The sequence below is a fragment of the Ctenopharyngodon idella genome, chromosome 3, assembly GCF_019924925.1.
Source record: "Ctenopharyngodon idella isolate HZGC_01 chromosome 3, HZGC01, whole genome shotgun sequence".
NCBI classification, from domain to species: Eukaryota; Metazoa; Chordata; class Actinopteri; order Cypriniformes; family Xenocyprididae; genus Ctenopharyngodon; species Ctenopharyngodon idella.
In genome coordinates this window covers 8,453,015-8,470,730 of record NC_067222.1, presented here as the reverse complement: position 1 = coordinate 8,470,730, position 17,716 = coordinate 8,453,015, and the positions used below count along the sequence as shown (strand labels likewise).

Sequence of the window (17,716 nt, the reverse complement as noted above, 5' to 3'; positions counted from 1 at the left end):
TGATGACTGATTTTTTTTTTGGCCTATATTATTTTGTTCTTTTATATGCTTTTAACATACATCAATAATATTAACAAATTAAAAGTTCATGCTGTCACAGGGGCAAGGCATCCAGTGGTATCCATACAGTGCACAATATGAGATAATAATAAAGCAGTCATGTCTTAATGCCACACTGTCTTTATGTCATTTCTAACTCAAAATAAAATTTTATCAATCATTTCAATTTCTGATAATCCCTGATTGCTGTGATCAAGCAGGTCAGTTTTACTCTTACATCATAATATCACATACAAATGTATACAAATGCAATGGAAAGGGTTCGGTTTAGTTAATACACTTATTAAAATATTTGCAATTATAACAGTGTATTAAAAAACTCTTTTGCTTGTGATTGTGAATCCATGTCTTTAAGCTGAAGTCTATGAATCTATTAATTTCAATTATATATAGTTAATATGTTACAGCATTCAAATCCTTTTAAAAGTAAGAAAATATATCACTAATAATTTGATGTTATCTGTCAAAAGTTTAACAACCTATATTTATATTAACAACCTAACTTTATATTTTGGCAAATATATATATATATATATTTTTTCATTTTAAAATTACATATAAAAATGATTAAATATAAATTTTATATTAAATGATATTTTAGATATTGTGATATATTTACATTTTTTAAATTACTAAAACGGAATAAAAATAAAATAGATTGCATTTTTTTTAAAGCAGCACCTTGTGTTGTCCTCATAATTGTATCAGTGGTTCTGACAGCTTCAAGCTAAAGTATATGTTTGCATGAAGCATCTCAGCGTTATATGTGAATGCCAGGTCTGCATCAGGCTGTCCTGTCACGCTTACGGTTACAACGGTTAAAGTTTCTCGTCAGGCTACAGAAGAATACCATAATTTCTCAGTTCAATTAGGTCAAAGACAACGCAGACTTATAACAACACATAATTGCGAATAACATGCCTCACCTTAACACAGGCCTGGGGTCAGCTTCCTTTGCTGTTCGAGTTAACATACTAAGCATGAGTGGAATTTGCACCGCAGCGCCCCCACACCTTGATGCTTGTGAAAAGAATAGCATGTATAGTTATCTTTATTGAAGTGAATTAGGTTTAAATCGCCGACATGCATGAATGAAGGATATTTTTGCAATTTTACACATAATAATCCACAATGATCACATTACACAAAACTGAACTTGCACATCAAAATAACATTTAAAATAATATTTTTTGAGCCCCCCAAAATTTCACAAATCACATTTTCAGGGGAGCCCATGTCTTATTAAGGGGAGCCGAGCCAAGCGGAGTTCTGAAGATGAACGAAGGTCTTACGGGTTTGGAACGACATGAGGGAGTACCTAAGGACAGAAATTTCTTTTTTTTTTTTGGGTGAACTAACCCTTAATAGACACCTGATGATAACAAGCACAATCGCTGAAGGAAAGAGAAACAACTAAAAAAGACATAAAGCCTGGTTTCACAGACAGGGCTTAGGCTAAACCAGGATAAGGCCTTAGTTCAATTAGGTTATTAAGCAGCTTTTAGAAACGTATTTTCTGTCATCCTTGCAGAATTTTGATATGAAGAGTGTACAAAGTAACATATTTTAGCAAATGTGTGAAAGTGAATAGCTCAAAACAGGCTCAATAGCGGCATAAACATATATGTATTGGTTCAATATGCATCACATGACTAAACATTTGTCATCGTAAACTTTTTGAATTGGATGCACAGGATAAATTGTACTTTTTTTATCTTCTGGAAAACGTGAGCATCTTTTGTAGCTTCCAAAGGGCAGTACTAAATGAAAAACAATGATATTTAAACAAAATAAGAAAAATTGTGACATCTTCATCCTGTTCAAAAGTTTTCACCCACCAGCTCTTAATGCATCGTGTTTCCTTCTGGAGCATCAGTGAATGTTTGAACCTTTTTTAATAGTTGAGTTTGAGTACCCTAATTGTCCTCAGTGTGAAAAGACGGATCTCAAAATCATTCAGTCACTGCTGGAAAGGGTTCAAATATGCAGAAGATGCTGGAAAACCAAAGAATGTGCAGGACTTTTTCTGAAGAATTTTTCTGAAGAACATTGGGCAGTTTAACTGTTCAGGACAAACAAGGGACTCATGAACAACCATCACAAAACAGAACCAAGGGTATGTAAACTTTTAAACAGGGTCATTTTTATAAATTCTACTGATCACGACAAAACAAGATAGAAAAAAATAATAATCCATGGCCGTTTAGGGCTTCCGTAAAATTCAGCTATTTTTTTTTTTTTTTTGTCTTGTGGACTTTATGTAAACATCTGTTATATGAAATATTTTATTTAGTACTGTCCTAAATAAAATATTTCACAATCCTTTTTATTTTGTTAAAATTATTAACATTTTTGCATATTCTGCAAGGGGTATGCAAACTTTTGAACTCAACCATATGTACTATGAAGGTACCCAGCATGCAGTGCGGCATGAATAGATTATGCTGAGGAGTTTCTAGATTCTTGTTGGTTTTATCTGTGAACCTGTTTTTAGGTCACTTTTAGCAGTTTGTGTTGTTGGTTTATTTTGTAATCTTCAGAGTGCATCTTATTATTATTATTATTATTATTATTATTATTTGTATAGTGTCTCCATTGTTGTGTTTTGTAATATTGATGTATTGATGTCTGTGCATAGGTGAAGCTTATAAGAAAAAAAAAAGCCTTGTGTTTCAAGATAGTTGCTTCACTATTGTGAAAGATCAATGTACAAACAGTTATGAATTTTAAATAAGGGTAACACTTTACAATAAGGTTCATTAGTTGATATATTAATATATTAGTTGATATATTATTATTGATATATTATGAACTAACCATGAGCAATACATTTGTTACTGTATTTACTAATCTTCGTTAACATTAGTTAATAAAAATACAGTTGTTCATTGTTTGATCATGTTAGTTCACAGTGCATTAACTAATGTTAACAAGATTTTAATAATGTATTAGTAAATGTTGAAATTAACATTAACAAAGATTAACAAATGCTGTATAAGTGCAGTTCATTATTAGTTCATGTTAGTGTAGTGTAGTTAACTAATGTTAACTAATGAACCTTATTGTAAAGAGTTACCAAAATAAGATATTGGTAAATCTTCATGCTGAAATAATGCTAATAATAGTATCGTTTGACTAACTTAAAATCAGTCAATTAGCTTATTTTTTATTTTAGCTTTTTATTTGTTTTCACAAATGTTTTCATTTGTCACACTTCTGACTTGGCTAGATAAGAAATTTGAATATGAATATACAAGGTCCAAGATCCCAAGCAAATGGAACACTGATTACCATTACAGTGACTTCAAAACAATTACAGTACTAAACAATATAATTTCTTACAGTGGCATGGTTGAAAACAACTTTATCATGTGAATTCACAGTAAAACAAGAGCAGTAAAGTACTGATGTCAGCATCATTTTGCTGTTGATTAACAGTAACTTGTAAGAAAAAGACCCAGCATGCATTAATTGCTCTGTAAACTTCTGACTACAGTAAGTTTATTGTAAAATAATACACTTTAATCTTGTAAATCCCTGGCATTTTTTACAGTGTAGATCAAAAACAATAAAAAACAATAATTTTATTTATACAGTATATTTAGGCAGGGCCAGTGAATGTTTTGGGCGAGTAAATATCTGATCTACTGGCCTGACCAGACCAGTAGAAAAAAATCCTCAGTGTTTAGCCCTGAGTCAATATTTTTGTTTTTAGCTAACAGTAATACTTGTTAATAATATATGAGAATATTCTTTTAGTCAAACAGTAGCCTACACGTGTACCAATATAACTATACTGCAGAAAGATGTCACATTAGCTGTACTGAAGTGCACAATGAAAGAGATCGAGAACAAAAACAGTCTGTAATAAAATAAACAAGGAACACTTATGAAGATCGCAGGAGAATAAATAAAACAACCAGATTAACTTAGACAATACTGGACAAGCGAACTAAGGAACCTCAGGCTTAAATACATCGAGAGGGTAATCAAACTGAACAGAAACAGACGTGAGGGACTAATTAATAATCAAGAAAACTAACCAGGAACTCAGGCAGGCAAATTAGGATCAGAACACAGTGAAGCAAAACCAAAACTGAACATACACGTCACAAAAGACTAGTATTATATAATTTATAAAATTTTTGTATTGACTTGGTAAGAAGGTAAGTACCAGTAGGCTACTTTTGACTTACTATATAGTAATATAGTGGTGCCGATGTACAAAAAGGCACCCTTAGGCAATGATGTCTTGCTACACATTTTCACTGAGGGCTAAAACCCCTGAGGATAAAATCCTAGAACTGCCCCTGCACTCCACCCACCTATACACACACAGAGAAACTTCTTCCTTGTTCATAAGAAGATTAAACAGCATTTCAACACACAGGTACCACCTTTCTTTATAATTTTTTTTTATTGATTCATTTATTATGGAAATATAAAGCAAAGTTTAAGAATTATAAATGCAATTAATATCTTTAATGGTAGTGGCTTTAACTTTCACATTGTTTTTTACTTCTGAACTATAAATGTTTGGTAACAAGTATACTTAATATCAGAGATGTAAGGGATATTAATACAATGTGTTGCAATTATCACAATGTGCAGACTGCAACACAAAAGCAAATTATATTAAATTAAACATTTTGTTATTATTCAGCTTGCACTATTGTATTGTGTATATGGGTCTTTCACTAATAAAAAAATTAAGTAATCACTGACATTTATATGAACATAACTAAAACACAATAGAAACATAGAATACAGGCATAGAAACCTGAGGCCGTATTCACAAAACATTTTATCTTAGCACTAACAGTTCTCCTAAATAGTAGTAAAAGTTCTTAGTTAAGAGCTTCCTCTTAAAACGATTAGTCCAATTTCAAATAAACTTTTCCTGATAATTTACTCACCCCCATGTCATCCAAGATGTTCATGTCTTTCTTTCTTCAGTCGAAAAGAAATGAAGGTTTTTGATTAAAACATTCCAGGATTATTCTCCTTATAGTGGACTTCAATGGCCTCCAAACGGTTGAAGGTCAAAATTACAGTTTCAGTGCAGCTTCAAAGGGCTTTAAACGATACTAGACGAGGAATAAGGATCTTATGTAGCGAAACGATCGGTCATTTTTGAAAAAAAAAATACAAATGTATATGCTTTATATAAACAAATGTTCACCTTCTAAGTGCTTCTGCCAAAACCGCATTTCCGTATTCTTCAAAAAGCTTACACTGTATGTCCTACGCCTTCCCTATTCTTCCCTATACATTTTTATACAGAAAAAAAGGTAACTGGCGCTGTGTTCGTTCCGTAAGTAGAATAGGGAAGGCGTAGGAGGCCATTGAAGTCCACTATAAGGAGAATAATCCTGGAATGTTTTCATCAAAAACCCTAATTTCTTTTCAACTGAAGAAAGAAGGACATGAACATCATGAGTAAATTATCTGGAAAAGTTTATTTGAAAGTGGACTAATCCTTTAAAACCTATTCACAAAGCTACTGAGACAAACTTTTAATAAGGAATAGAGAGAATCTTACCCTGCGTTCCATTCGGAAGGGCTCATCCCTATGCACTAATCACTTCAAAGGGTTTACCCTCCGGAGTGAGAGCTTCGAAGGGATGAAGGGTGTAGGGGTCAAAAAAAACTTTTGAAACGCACTTTTGTGTCATCTTAACATGACAATCAAGGAGGCGCCTTCGTCTTCCCCCCCACTGGTGTACTCTTTGTATTAATGCGCATTCATTTACTGTAGTAACATTATAAGATACTTTTACATTAAATATAATGTATATTGTGTCTATGTATTTGAAACATTTGAATGGACTGATAAAGGGAAGTACAATGTTGAAGTACAATGTCGCTTTGACCATAATAATGTACCAAATCTAACTCGTATAAATATTACAGTAGTATATAGTATACAGTAGTAGTAGTAGTAGTACATATATGTATAGGTAAAATGGAACTCCAAGCCTCCTGTACCCATTCTGTGACGTCAGACAATTTCCCTGTGCAGGATCATGGGGGCCCGAAGTGTCCATCAGTTGTACCCTTTGAAATCCTTCATTCCAAAGAGCCCTTTGAAGTGGCCAGTTTTGAGCACATCAGTTTGGAACGACCCTTCAATATGGCGGCCATGATTGCTTTCACTCTGAAGTGCCCTTCGGAGGGCGATATATCCTGTTTAGAACGCATCGTTAAGCTAAGTTGACCTTGTTGCTAAGGATGATATCAACACACTTACTAATTATGCCCACAGTGATTGGCTGATTGGGGAGGAGTCTCTGTCAGCGATTTAATCAAAGAAATTGTTGAACAGGGTATCATGTTGCCATATTCAAATAAAGATTTTTAGATAAAAATGTCATATTCAAATAAGGATTTTAAAAACTAGGCTAAGTGTCACTAATTAAACAAGTATATGTTCAGCTAATTTTCAGCCTCTTACATGTCTGCATGTCGAGAGAATGTAGAGTTCAAGTGACAAATGATGTTTTATAAACAAAGTTCAGGAGGAGCATGTTCTAATCAGCTCAAAAGGAGGCATATAGGGTATATACACTCACCATTCCTCGACAGTTTTCAGCATCCCTCCGCAACCTCGACCCCTCAAGGCCCCTATATACTTCAAACGAAATCGAAGAACGAACTGATGTGATGTAATTTCGGACAAAATCAGGCCAAAACAAAGTTTGTTTTGTATTCTTTTTGGGGGCTCGAAACGGTTTGCCAGAAGCGAAATTTCAGGAAAAGTTTGCTCCAGCTGCAAAACACCTTCGTACTACCATTGATCCGTGACGATAACATAATAGAAGGTGTGCGCTGAGGCTCTGCCTTCTTTTACGTGGAACTGTTCTCTGGCTCATTTCGTCTGTAGAGTTTGTTGAGGTAAGATCTCCACGGGTGAAAACATGAACACACTGGATAGCCGATTTATAGTACAAAATGTTGTGCTTCTGATGAAATGAGGCACTGACACTTTTTTTCATGTTTGATACTGTAAAGCTGCTTGCTTTTAAGCAATCTATTGAATCAAGTGCTATATAAATAAGCGTGACGTGACTGGAGTGCTAATTTGCAGAGCTCGTGGTAACATACCAATGTTGTTATGATCTGGGGCCGTATTCACAAAACATTTTATCTTACCACTAGGAGTTCTCCTAAATAGCAGTAAAAGTTCTTAGCTAAGAGTTTTCTCTTAAAACCTATTCACAAAGCTGCTGAGACAAACTTTTACGAAGGAATAGACTGAAGTCTTAAGCTAAGAGTAAGGGCGGGGTTGACCTCATTGCTATGGAGTATACACACAGTGATTGGCTGATGGGGGAGGAGTCAGCGATTTAATCATAGAGATGTTGTAGAATGAGATGTCATGTTTCCATATTAAAATAAAGGTTTTAAAATACAAATGTTGCCCTATTCAAATAAAAATTTTACTAAAAATGTTGCAATAGTCAAATAAAGGTTTTAAAATGTAGGCTAAGTGTCACTAATTAAACTAGTATATAGGCCTATAGTTAACTGTCCGCCTTTTGGATGTCTGCATCTCGAGAGATTGCAGAATTCAAGCAACAAATTGTGGTTTATAAACAAAGTTTGGGAGGAACACTTTCAAACAGTCTTTCTAATCAGCACAAGAAGAGGAATAAATACACAGATGAGAGCCGACTCGCCTATAGTTACTTCAACAGTTTTCTGCATCCGTCTGCCACTCCAGTCGCTCACTCTCGGCTGGAGATACGGGAAGAACTCTGGGTTTGGGCTAAATTCCAAGCTCGGAGCCCTCGATCCCCTTGGACAGCACACCAAATACGCTTATTATAATTTTTTTTTTTACTCTCTTCAATCATTTTTAAGTGTGAACTCATGAAAACCACTGCCACAGGTAATCAGACAATATTTATTTATTTGTTAAAGTTTTATTTTTGGTGTCTCATCATAGATTCAAATCTATAAATAAAAATGTATTGCATTTTATAAAGAAAAAGATTAGCACTAGGGCTTTATCACTATTGCCTCATGGTGTACAGTATCTTTGGGTGGATTAGGACTGTTTGTGATTTGGTCTTAGGGACTTAGGAATCCTCTTGACTACTCGTAATGTTTCACAGATTTAGGAGCTAGTTTTAGCGCTAAAATGTTTTGTGAAATACTCTTAGAGCAAAAATTTAGGACTCCTAAAATTAGGACTGACACACCCATTATTTTTAAGATTTTCTCACAAATCTGCAATTTAGGAGCTACTTTTAGCCTTAAGATGTTTTGTGAATACGACCCCTGTTCTGCTAGTTCAGTATACAAAATCATATGGTGTAGGTTGAAATGACATATACCACAGACATAGTAAAGTGTACTTATATAATGCTTTACAAAATACAGATATTAAAGTAAAATCAGTGCATCAAAGCTTCAGTTTTAGGAATTAGTCATTTCAATTACAATTTCACCAACAAAGCAGCTCAACAGAGGATAATACATTGTCAGTGAATTAATTTTCTCAGTCAGTAGTTTCACTTTAAAATGTCATCAATAAATTACAGCGGATATGTCAAATGAGACCGTGACAAGGAGAGAAACATGGGCTGTGATGGAAACAGGCTGAAATCACAGGCAGTGGTTGTAGTCTGACCAGCTATAGAGGTGATTGTTGGAGTCTGTGCTACAGTCTTAATTAACTAGATAACAATGGCCTGTTGAGGTCTTAGCTAGTTTGTAGAGTACTGTATGGCCTTAACTGGTTATGAGTAAACAGCTGACCTGGATACAGACAGAATAAGGCTGACTCTGACATCATGATAATCTAAGTGTAGATGCCATCCACTTACAAATCCAAAGTAAAAACTTCATGTTCTCTCTCTCTTTGTTGTTGTTGTTGTTGTTGTTATTAAGTGTTTCTAGTTTCAGTCATCCCAACTAACACATTATAAAGGGATGTGTTAGAGCAAAGGTCTGAAATGTGTTAGACAGTTGCTTTGCATATCGCATACCACAACCCTAAACCAGTTTTACACGTAACTTGTTTTCTTTACTATATGCAGTTTCTAGCCAACAGCATAAACATTCACCTTAGGGCTTAGAGCATAAAACAAACATTTATACAACATTATACCAAATTAGACAAAGTGACACAGTTACAATATACAAGTATTACAAAAACAGCTGTTTATGTGCTTCTCATCTTCTCACTTTTTTTTTTTTTTTTTGTAGAACCAACAGGTTTGTCAACCCTGAAATGAATGTGAATGAAATGAATTGTTGACTGGACAGTGAACAATAAACAAAGAAGTTCAGGTATCACTGTGAACTACAGCACTGAACACGACATCAGTGGACATCAGAATGGCTAACAGGAAAGGAGGATGTGAGTGCACAAAGTCTGGATAAAATGTTCATGATCATTCTTAATGTGATCTAGACAACATTCATTATTAAGCTAGAAATTATATTAAATTTTTTTTTGTAGTAACAGTAGTGTCATTGTTGGGTAAATGAAAAATCTTAAGTGTTTTAAAAAAATAAAATTGAAATTGATTAAAAAGCAAGCAAACTTTTACTATCAATACCACAAACAGGTGATAAATCAGGTGATAAGGCTCTGCCCTTTTCTTCTACATGCCTTTTAAATGGACTAAAAAGGAATTAAAAAGGTCTTCTCTGTCATTCTGTAAACCAGCATCTGTTACTGGGAGACTGTTACCTGCTAACAGCATGTCTTACAAGCAAATCTAAATGTATTGTTATTTACAAGAGTTTAGAAATGTTTTCATATGACTCCAACATTAGTGAAAAAATATTAGGACCTTTGAGCCATACATTCTTTCTTACTCTGATGAGAAGAGACCGTGACTTTTGTTGATTTTAGTTGCGTGTTCATACAGAACTTAAGCCAGATTGACTATGTCAAACAGTAGTAATGGATGTGCATACAGTCTTTGTGGTGTAGAGGCCTGAGAAAAATACATATTTAGCTCCATTAACCTTGCATAAGTTTATAAGTGTCCCCATAACTGATCTATGACTACACTGCAAAAAAAGGTAGTTTCTTTAACTTAACTGAGTCAATGTAAAAAGATAACTCAAAAAGTTAAGTTGAGCTTACTTACAAAATTAAGTATTTTTAACTTGACAAATTTTGTTATTTGAACTTATAAAGTTTAGTTTGAGTAACTTCACGAAAATAAAGTGAACTTTAAGTTTTCAATACCACAGCTCATGTTCATTTAACCTAATTTGACTTTTCTTAGTTAAAGGTGCACTATGTAGTTTTTCCATCCGCTAGGGGGCGCCTATTCAAAACAAAGGCGTAGCTTGATGATGCCAAGTTCAAGGGCTGAATCTTGGGACATGTGGTCTTCACCTCACAGCCGGTGGAAATAAATTGGGATAGGACTCGGGCAGAAATCATGTTCATGGATGTGATTATTAACGTTACTGTAGTATGAAGCAGAGCAGGACCGAGTGTTGTGGGAGCTGAACGAGGCCGCTGGAGTGATTGATCAACACGCCTCGCGAGCAGCAGAACTTTTATTATGTCACAGTCGCCGGCGCCGCTTCCGCTTTTCCGGTCATGAGTATGAGGTAACACAGCTGTTTATCATATTAGATACATTTGAGTGTGTTGAAAATGATGTTATAACGTTACTCTGTGCGTTCACTCGGTGGCTGCTGTGAGACACTGTTACACACTGCAGTAAGAGAGATTGATTTTAGAATATCATATTAAATGCTGGATGGCTTATTGTGTTGATAAATGGCATGAAATTAATTTTAAAACATATTGTATGATGGAGAAAATGCTGTATTACTGTTACTAAAAATAAAGCTGCATCTGATTATACTATGTTAGCCACTTGACAAAATAGTGTTTTTCTCTGAGGCATGGTAAAACAAGGTACTCGCAAAAAATCAAGAAAATTGATTTAAACAATAAGAATAAACGTGTTGAGCTATATAACAATAATTAGTTTTCTGTCTATAAATATATCAAAACAGTTGTTCCCTTGTCTATTAAAACATGTAATATAATAAAGCGTCTTTGGTGTTTCCATGGTTTCTACAAAATAAAACTGGAAACCGAGGGTAACGCGGGTATGACGCAATTGACAGGCGACCCCTCACACGTCCTGGAGCCTTGGTTAAAATTGCAATTTTCTCACGATTTAAAAATAATTGGAAACATTTGGGATATTGTAAGTACTCAAGTGAACAAAATATAGAACACTGGCCTAGTGGTTTTTGGATATTTTACTGCAAAAATTTTACATATTGCACCTTTAAACAAAATAAATAATTATTTTATTTCAATTGTAAATTATTTTATTTCAAATGTAATCAGCCATGTTTCGGTTGAGAAATTTTTCATTCACAAATTAATTTCTACTGCAAATAATAATTGATCTGATGTCAGCCACTGAAACATCAACTGCAAATAATTAAATGTAATCTCTCAAGATCTCAGAAGAGGATGATTAAACAACTCCATTAACAGCTTTACCAGCTTCACTTATTTATTTATTTATTTATAATTGTTACCATTTTGGCGAATAGCATTTCTCTTGATCATTGAATTTTTCAATAAGCTTTTTTTTTTTTTTTTTTTTTTTTTTTTTCCGGCTGCTTTAACACTGTTTAGAAAAAAACAAAACAAAACAAAAAACGTTTGTTGTGTTAAAGAAAGCCAGAAATCAGATTCTTGCTACTTATTAAAGATATTGTCGTGCTGCTGATTTGGGTCGATGCAGTGGGAAACGCGGGTGAAATGAGCCACGACAAGGGGATTCGTTCACAGAGTTTACTGAACTTCTGCACAGATGTAAGTCACAGTTCACAGCGCACTCACCAACAGTATCGTTCATGAACACACACTTTAATTGATGCGGCTGCTAGGTGCTCTTGCTCCGGCACAGGACGGCAGTTTTCCGACGTGCGATGAGCATGCGAGCGACCCCAAAAACTAACTAAAGAAAAACCTATACAAAAGAGTGCGTAACTGAACAACCAATAAGAGACTAGATCACAGAAAGGGTAACTAAAATACTTAAAGGAGCCATGTTCTGTTTTCTACAATATAATCATAAAGTGGTTTGCTTCATTGATCACATCTGAAACCTCATTACTGATTGTTAGTTTACTTTCTACTGATCTTGTGATTCTGCAGCATTTGCTCCAGCAGTGCCATGACAATCTAATCATGCTGTAGTGCATTCTGGGTACACCAATCAAAACTCATCCATGACTCCCAGCATGCATTACGGCATGAATTTTAGTAGTTGTTTTGTCACCATTGTTGAGATTTGTTTGATGAGTGTTGATGTCAAAGTGTGTCTAAATGTTCAGTTTGAAATTGCTGCACAAAAGATGTTTCAGATATTCTCAGTTTGTGTCAGTGTTAATGCACTAGTGCTCTTTCTCTTTGTTTAGTAAAAAGAAAATACTTTCACAGTTCAGTAGTGCCTCAACCTTACTACTACTGTATTTGATTTGAAACAGTCATTAAACAGTCATTTAAATCACTGTACAACAAGCATTTCAATGTTGCAAAAGCAGACAATTTCAGCTGATCTACTTTATCAAAGCACAAGTGATCTTAATGAAACACTGCTGCAACTGGTGTAAAAAAGTAATTTAAGAAGAGCCAAGGATCAAGTGCTCAACTAAAGCAAACACTTTTCACTATAATGGTGACTTCGGTAATACTTTACAATATGGTTAGTTAACTACTTTAGTTAACGTGAACTAATAATGAACTGCACTTATACAGCATTTCTTAATCTTTGTTAATGTTAATTTCAACATTTACTAATACATTATTAAATCTTGTTAACATTAGTTAATGCACTGTGAAGTGTGAACTAACACGAACAAAAAATGAACAACTGTATTTTCATGTTAACGTTAACGAAAATATATTAACTATATTTTCTGTTGCTGTCAAATCATTTCTTTTCCCATCATCCATTGCACTGATTACACACACGGCTGTAGCCAATCACACACCCTACATAAGCCATGGACTTTCTCTCTGTCACTGATGAGTATTGTTTAGCATTTATGCTGTGTTAGCGTAGCTACTTTACGGAGCCAGTTCTCGGTCCTAGTCTGAGTTTGTAGTTCTAGTCAAAGTCTAGTCACATCTTGTTTTCTTATTGCCTGTTTCCTGATTACCTGCCTGTCTTGGACTCCTCTCTTGCCCTGCCATTTGGACTCTGTTTGCACCTCTCTTGGACCATTGCCTGTTTACCCTGGATTATTCTTTAGCCTGGCCCTCCTGGATATTGTTTGCCACTGACTGACCACGCTTGTCCCTGGTATACTCTTTGTCTCGCCTGTTTATTCCTGTTTGCTGTTGCCAACCCATGCCTGCTATCGACTATGTCTCTGTCTAATAAAAGCCTGCACATGATTGATTAAAAAAAAAAAAAAAAAAGTAATGTGAAATATTATTACAATTTAAATCAGTATATTAGAATGATGTCTGAAGGATCATGTGACACTGAAGACTGGAGTAATGGCTGATGAAAATTAAGCTTTGCATCACAGAAATAAATTATATTTTAAAGTATAGGCTACTAAAATAGAAAACCATTATTTGTTGGACATTATTTTGCTTTATTACAAATGTTATTATAATGACTTTTACATCAATTAAAGAAAAATTAAAGCACAAAAAATAGGCACACAAGACACCAACAGCACTGTTAGATTACTTTGGAGTTTGCAGCACTACTGTAGACATTCCTGTCTGATCCTGCCAAGGCATACGTTTTGAGTACCTTACTTCTCGCTGCTGCTTCCTGATGGTTTTAGAGGACAATTACTCCGAGTCGCTCCCTGTTATTTCAAAGAACAGTACAACAGCAAGCACGTCAAGTATAAACGCCTTGTCTGTTTTCGAACAATTGCATCAGCCTCAATCTCTTCTCTTTTTTAAAGAATTTGAAAAAAAAAAATAAACGACATGTTTTGAAGAACAGCCTATTGGATGTCATTATTGGATATTAGGAATTAAGCATAACTGAACATTTAAGAAACATCAGGCAACATTTTTATAATAGACCCTTAACAATTAGAACTTAAATGTGGCATCCACATATATGAATAAAATTGTCATAAACAGATAAATTATATTAATGTTACGCATGAGACATTTGTCATTCAGTGTTTTTGTAGTGAACTTGATAAATGTTACCAAAATGTAAATTATTTCATCCTATTTTGTTTAACAGCATAACTAACTAATAGTTTACGAACACGTTCTTGAATGAATAATTTATTAGATGCACGCTGGTCTGTTATCGTAGGGACATTGACTTTACATTTCCACCCCACTAAACATGACGCGGAGCAAAACGAACTGAGATTGGTTGCGTTATATGTCAGTCAAATGTCCTCTTCGGCAGTCTTTGGCCAATGAAAGCTGCAATAGAGTCCAGACCTTCTGCCATCAGTCTGAAGGTCTGGCAAAGCGAGACTAGGATTGGCAGTATGGTTCTTTTCTGGGAAGAGAACGGAAGCTGTGATAGCGTCATATTCCTATAGGTAGATGAGGATCAGCTGAGAGTCAGCTGATGCGAGCTTGACTCGCGTGACCTGCCAGAACTAATGCTACGCTTGATTAATTATTGTAAAATGTAATAATCATGTATTAAAAGTGGATGTGTGGGTGACAAATTAAGTTATTTCTAAAAGTGTGGGAGACATATCCCTAGCTATCAATATAAAAATGTTAAAGTTTCAGACCTCTCCGACTCAAAAGTTTCTATTTTTAGTGAAATTTCAAAATTTTAGTCAATTGAATTTTATTAATTGTGGCAACACTTTTGCAACATAATTATTACATTTTACAAAAATTATTTTGTTTATTCAGAGTAAAAGGAAAAACAGCACTTGCCTATGCTGGTTGCTTCAACATTGTAATAATACCATCAGTTAACACTATTTTTTAAATTGCAGTATTGTTTATTGCACTGTCCCCAAAGAAAAGAAAAATTCAAATGGACATACATTTAACAAAACACAAAACACAGACAACAGAGTTCACACTTTATCATATTGGTTTATTAATGGATTAACTCCAACACAAGATATTTGGTGATGCTTATTTTAAAACTACATGATGATACTGAATAAGAAAGTCATGAGCTTGGCACGCTTATTAAAAGTTAATTAGCCCCAAAAGAGGCTTACAGTAACTGCAGTATAATGACACTGCGTTCATTGCTCTCATTTAAAAAAAACGAGAGAAAAAAAGAAGGCAAACACAAAACCAATGACGGCATGATTCTGCAAAATGCTATGTAAACTTTATTGGGTCCTATAAACCCTTTCCGGTTCCCATTCAAGAGAACTCAGCGTTGCATCAACTGACACAATGAGGATGCTTTCCCACGGAACCTGGTTTCTAAGGCACGTGTACCAACATGCCATTCATGACGTCACAAGGTTCACCCCAGCGTATGAGAAGTGTCAGTGAGAACCTCATCAACCTCTTTGTCTTGTTTGTGTTCTGTGTGAAGATAGCAGTGCATTTAAAAAAGGAGAAAGGGTAAGAGCAGAATAATGGCAAGAAGAAGTTTAAACAGTGTGTCCTTTCATTTTATAATGTCTGGTAATGGTCATAACCTGTGTGTTACCTGTCTTGTAGCAGAGCATGCAATTCAATTTGGATGCATTCATTGTGATGATTTCTAACTGAGAGAGCTCCGCACCCAGCCAGCTCTCTTCACGTGTGAAGGGAGTCAAGCCACTGAGCCTAACGGCTCTAGCCCCGCATTTGCTGAGACAGCGCGAAGGCTGCTGTCATGCGGATCTCAGACAGAGCTGGAGGAATGTTCACTTGTCTATAATCTGTGAAAAAACACTGTCTACCATCTGGTTTTCCCACTAACAAGGCAAGGCGAAGCCCAATCTGAAAAGAATGATTTGCTATGTTGTTTTCAAGCATGTAATTGACTTCAATTTCTGACTCCAATTTCAAACGATACACAATAAAATCGTTGACGAACAGGTTTAGCATCTCTTATGTCTATATTGTGTTCAATCAAGAGTGTACGAGAAGGAGTGTTCAATCAACAGACTTCAACTCAGAATGTTGTTTGCAGGATAAATGTTTTACTAATCCTAATAGATTAGCAAAGGTTTCAGAGTTTTTTAGACAAGGTTGTAAAATTACATCGTCAGGAGGTTTCACATCCTGTTCCAACTCACCTGTTGGAGTTAAACTGGCCTCCTGATTGGTCCTCGTGTGCACATTCGAAATGCTGATTGGCTCACAGATAGAACCTCATAGAACCAAGTTAAGAGTAACCTGTAGATAGATAGAACCTTTTTGTTTTCTTAAAAAAAGTCCCAAAATGTACACAACTTAAAACATCAGATAATGTAAATAAGTTGTCACAAAATAGGAATATGTGAATAACTCAATTTTGACAAAAATGTCAGATAGAACCTTATAATTCCAAGGTGACGATTTGGTAATCAACTCTCCATAAATTAGATGAAATTTTGTTGCAATTTGAAAAGTAGTGTTTCATTTTTACATTTGTACATTTAGATTCACTACACCAAACCCCCCCTTCTGGACTTCCACAAGAAAGCCAACCACAGATCAGAGTGGGAAGGAATGATAGTGAGTTGTTCTACTCTCCATTCTGACCGTTCTAAGTCTATAAATAATTAACTTTTCCGAGACGTTTTTACCATTATGATGAATTACTGTCAAATGATTTTCACAGAGAAGCAGCCAATAATTTCACTCTAATCATTTATTTTCTTACAGAACTGTTATGGATTTGTGCATTTATTGTCATTCTTGCATCTGTGGTTTGTCCTGAATTATATCTGCACTTTTTTGACTCAACTCCACCTGTTCTAAAAGACTTTAAAGTGGTGGATGTGTTCAATCAGGAAATGGAAAAACTTAAGACTAGCTTTCCAAATCAGCGCCCAGAGCTCTGGAAGAGGAGCATTTTACATATCAAACGCCACCTAACGACTGACCATCCCACTGAACCTGTCAGTCTGATTCTAACATCTGGTCCTAGGGCTGAAAGGACTCTTGGTTGTCTGACTCAGTGCTTGGCTCAAGCCTATTCCACTGCCCGTAACTCTTCAGTTCTGAACATTAATGGAAAAAGCAAAGCATCACAAGACAGCAATCAGGTCAAGATGGACATTGATGAAGAACTAAGCAATGCCTTTGGGGGTGAAAAGTTTGCTGCAATTATCCACCATTTTGAGGAGCTCCCTCCTGGATCCACTCTCATCTTCTATCGTTACTGTGACCATGAAAATGCAGCTTATAAAAACATCCTCCTGACCTTTACTGTAATGCTTGATGCAGAGGTGCCATCCAGTGCCAGTCTATCAAGTGTTGAGGACATGGTATATGATCATATAAAACAGAAGTTTGTCTCCTCTGACAAGTCAGCTAAATTTAATCGAATGGATGTGGACAAACTGAGTGGACTGTGGAGCAGAATTTCACATGTCATCTTACCGGTGTCCGTAGAAGAGAAAATTGAACATCAGGGCTGTGAGGACTGTGGTGAATCTTCTTGATATCATTTTTGCGCAAATTACTCTTTTTAAAAAAAAAAAAAAAAACTCATGCATTGCCTTCAAATGCAGACTCATACTTTGAATTATATAT

At 35.1% G+C, this 17,716-nt stretch overlaps 1 protein-coding gene across 1 annotated transcript; it reads left to right on the top strand.

Annotated features, from left to right (window-relative positions):
- Positions 1-9,678: 9,678 nt before the first annotated feature.
- On the top strand, positions 9,679-17,716 carry LOC127510189 (torsin-1A-interacting protein 1-like). The gene is made up of 3 exons (XM_051889755.1): positions 9,679-9,730; positions 16,619-16,693; positions 16,844-17,716. The coding sequence occupies exons 1-3, from the start codon at positions 9,679-9,681 to the stop codon at positions 17,623-17,625; spliced, it is 909 nt and encodes a 302-aa protein (XP_051745715.1). The 3' UTR covers positions 17,626-17,716.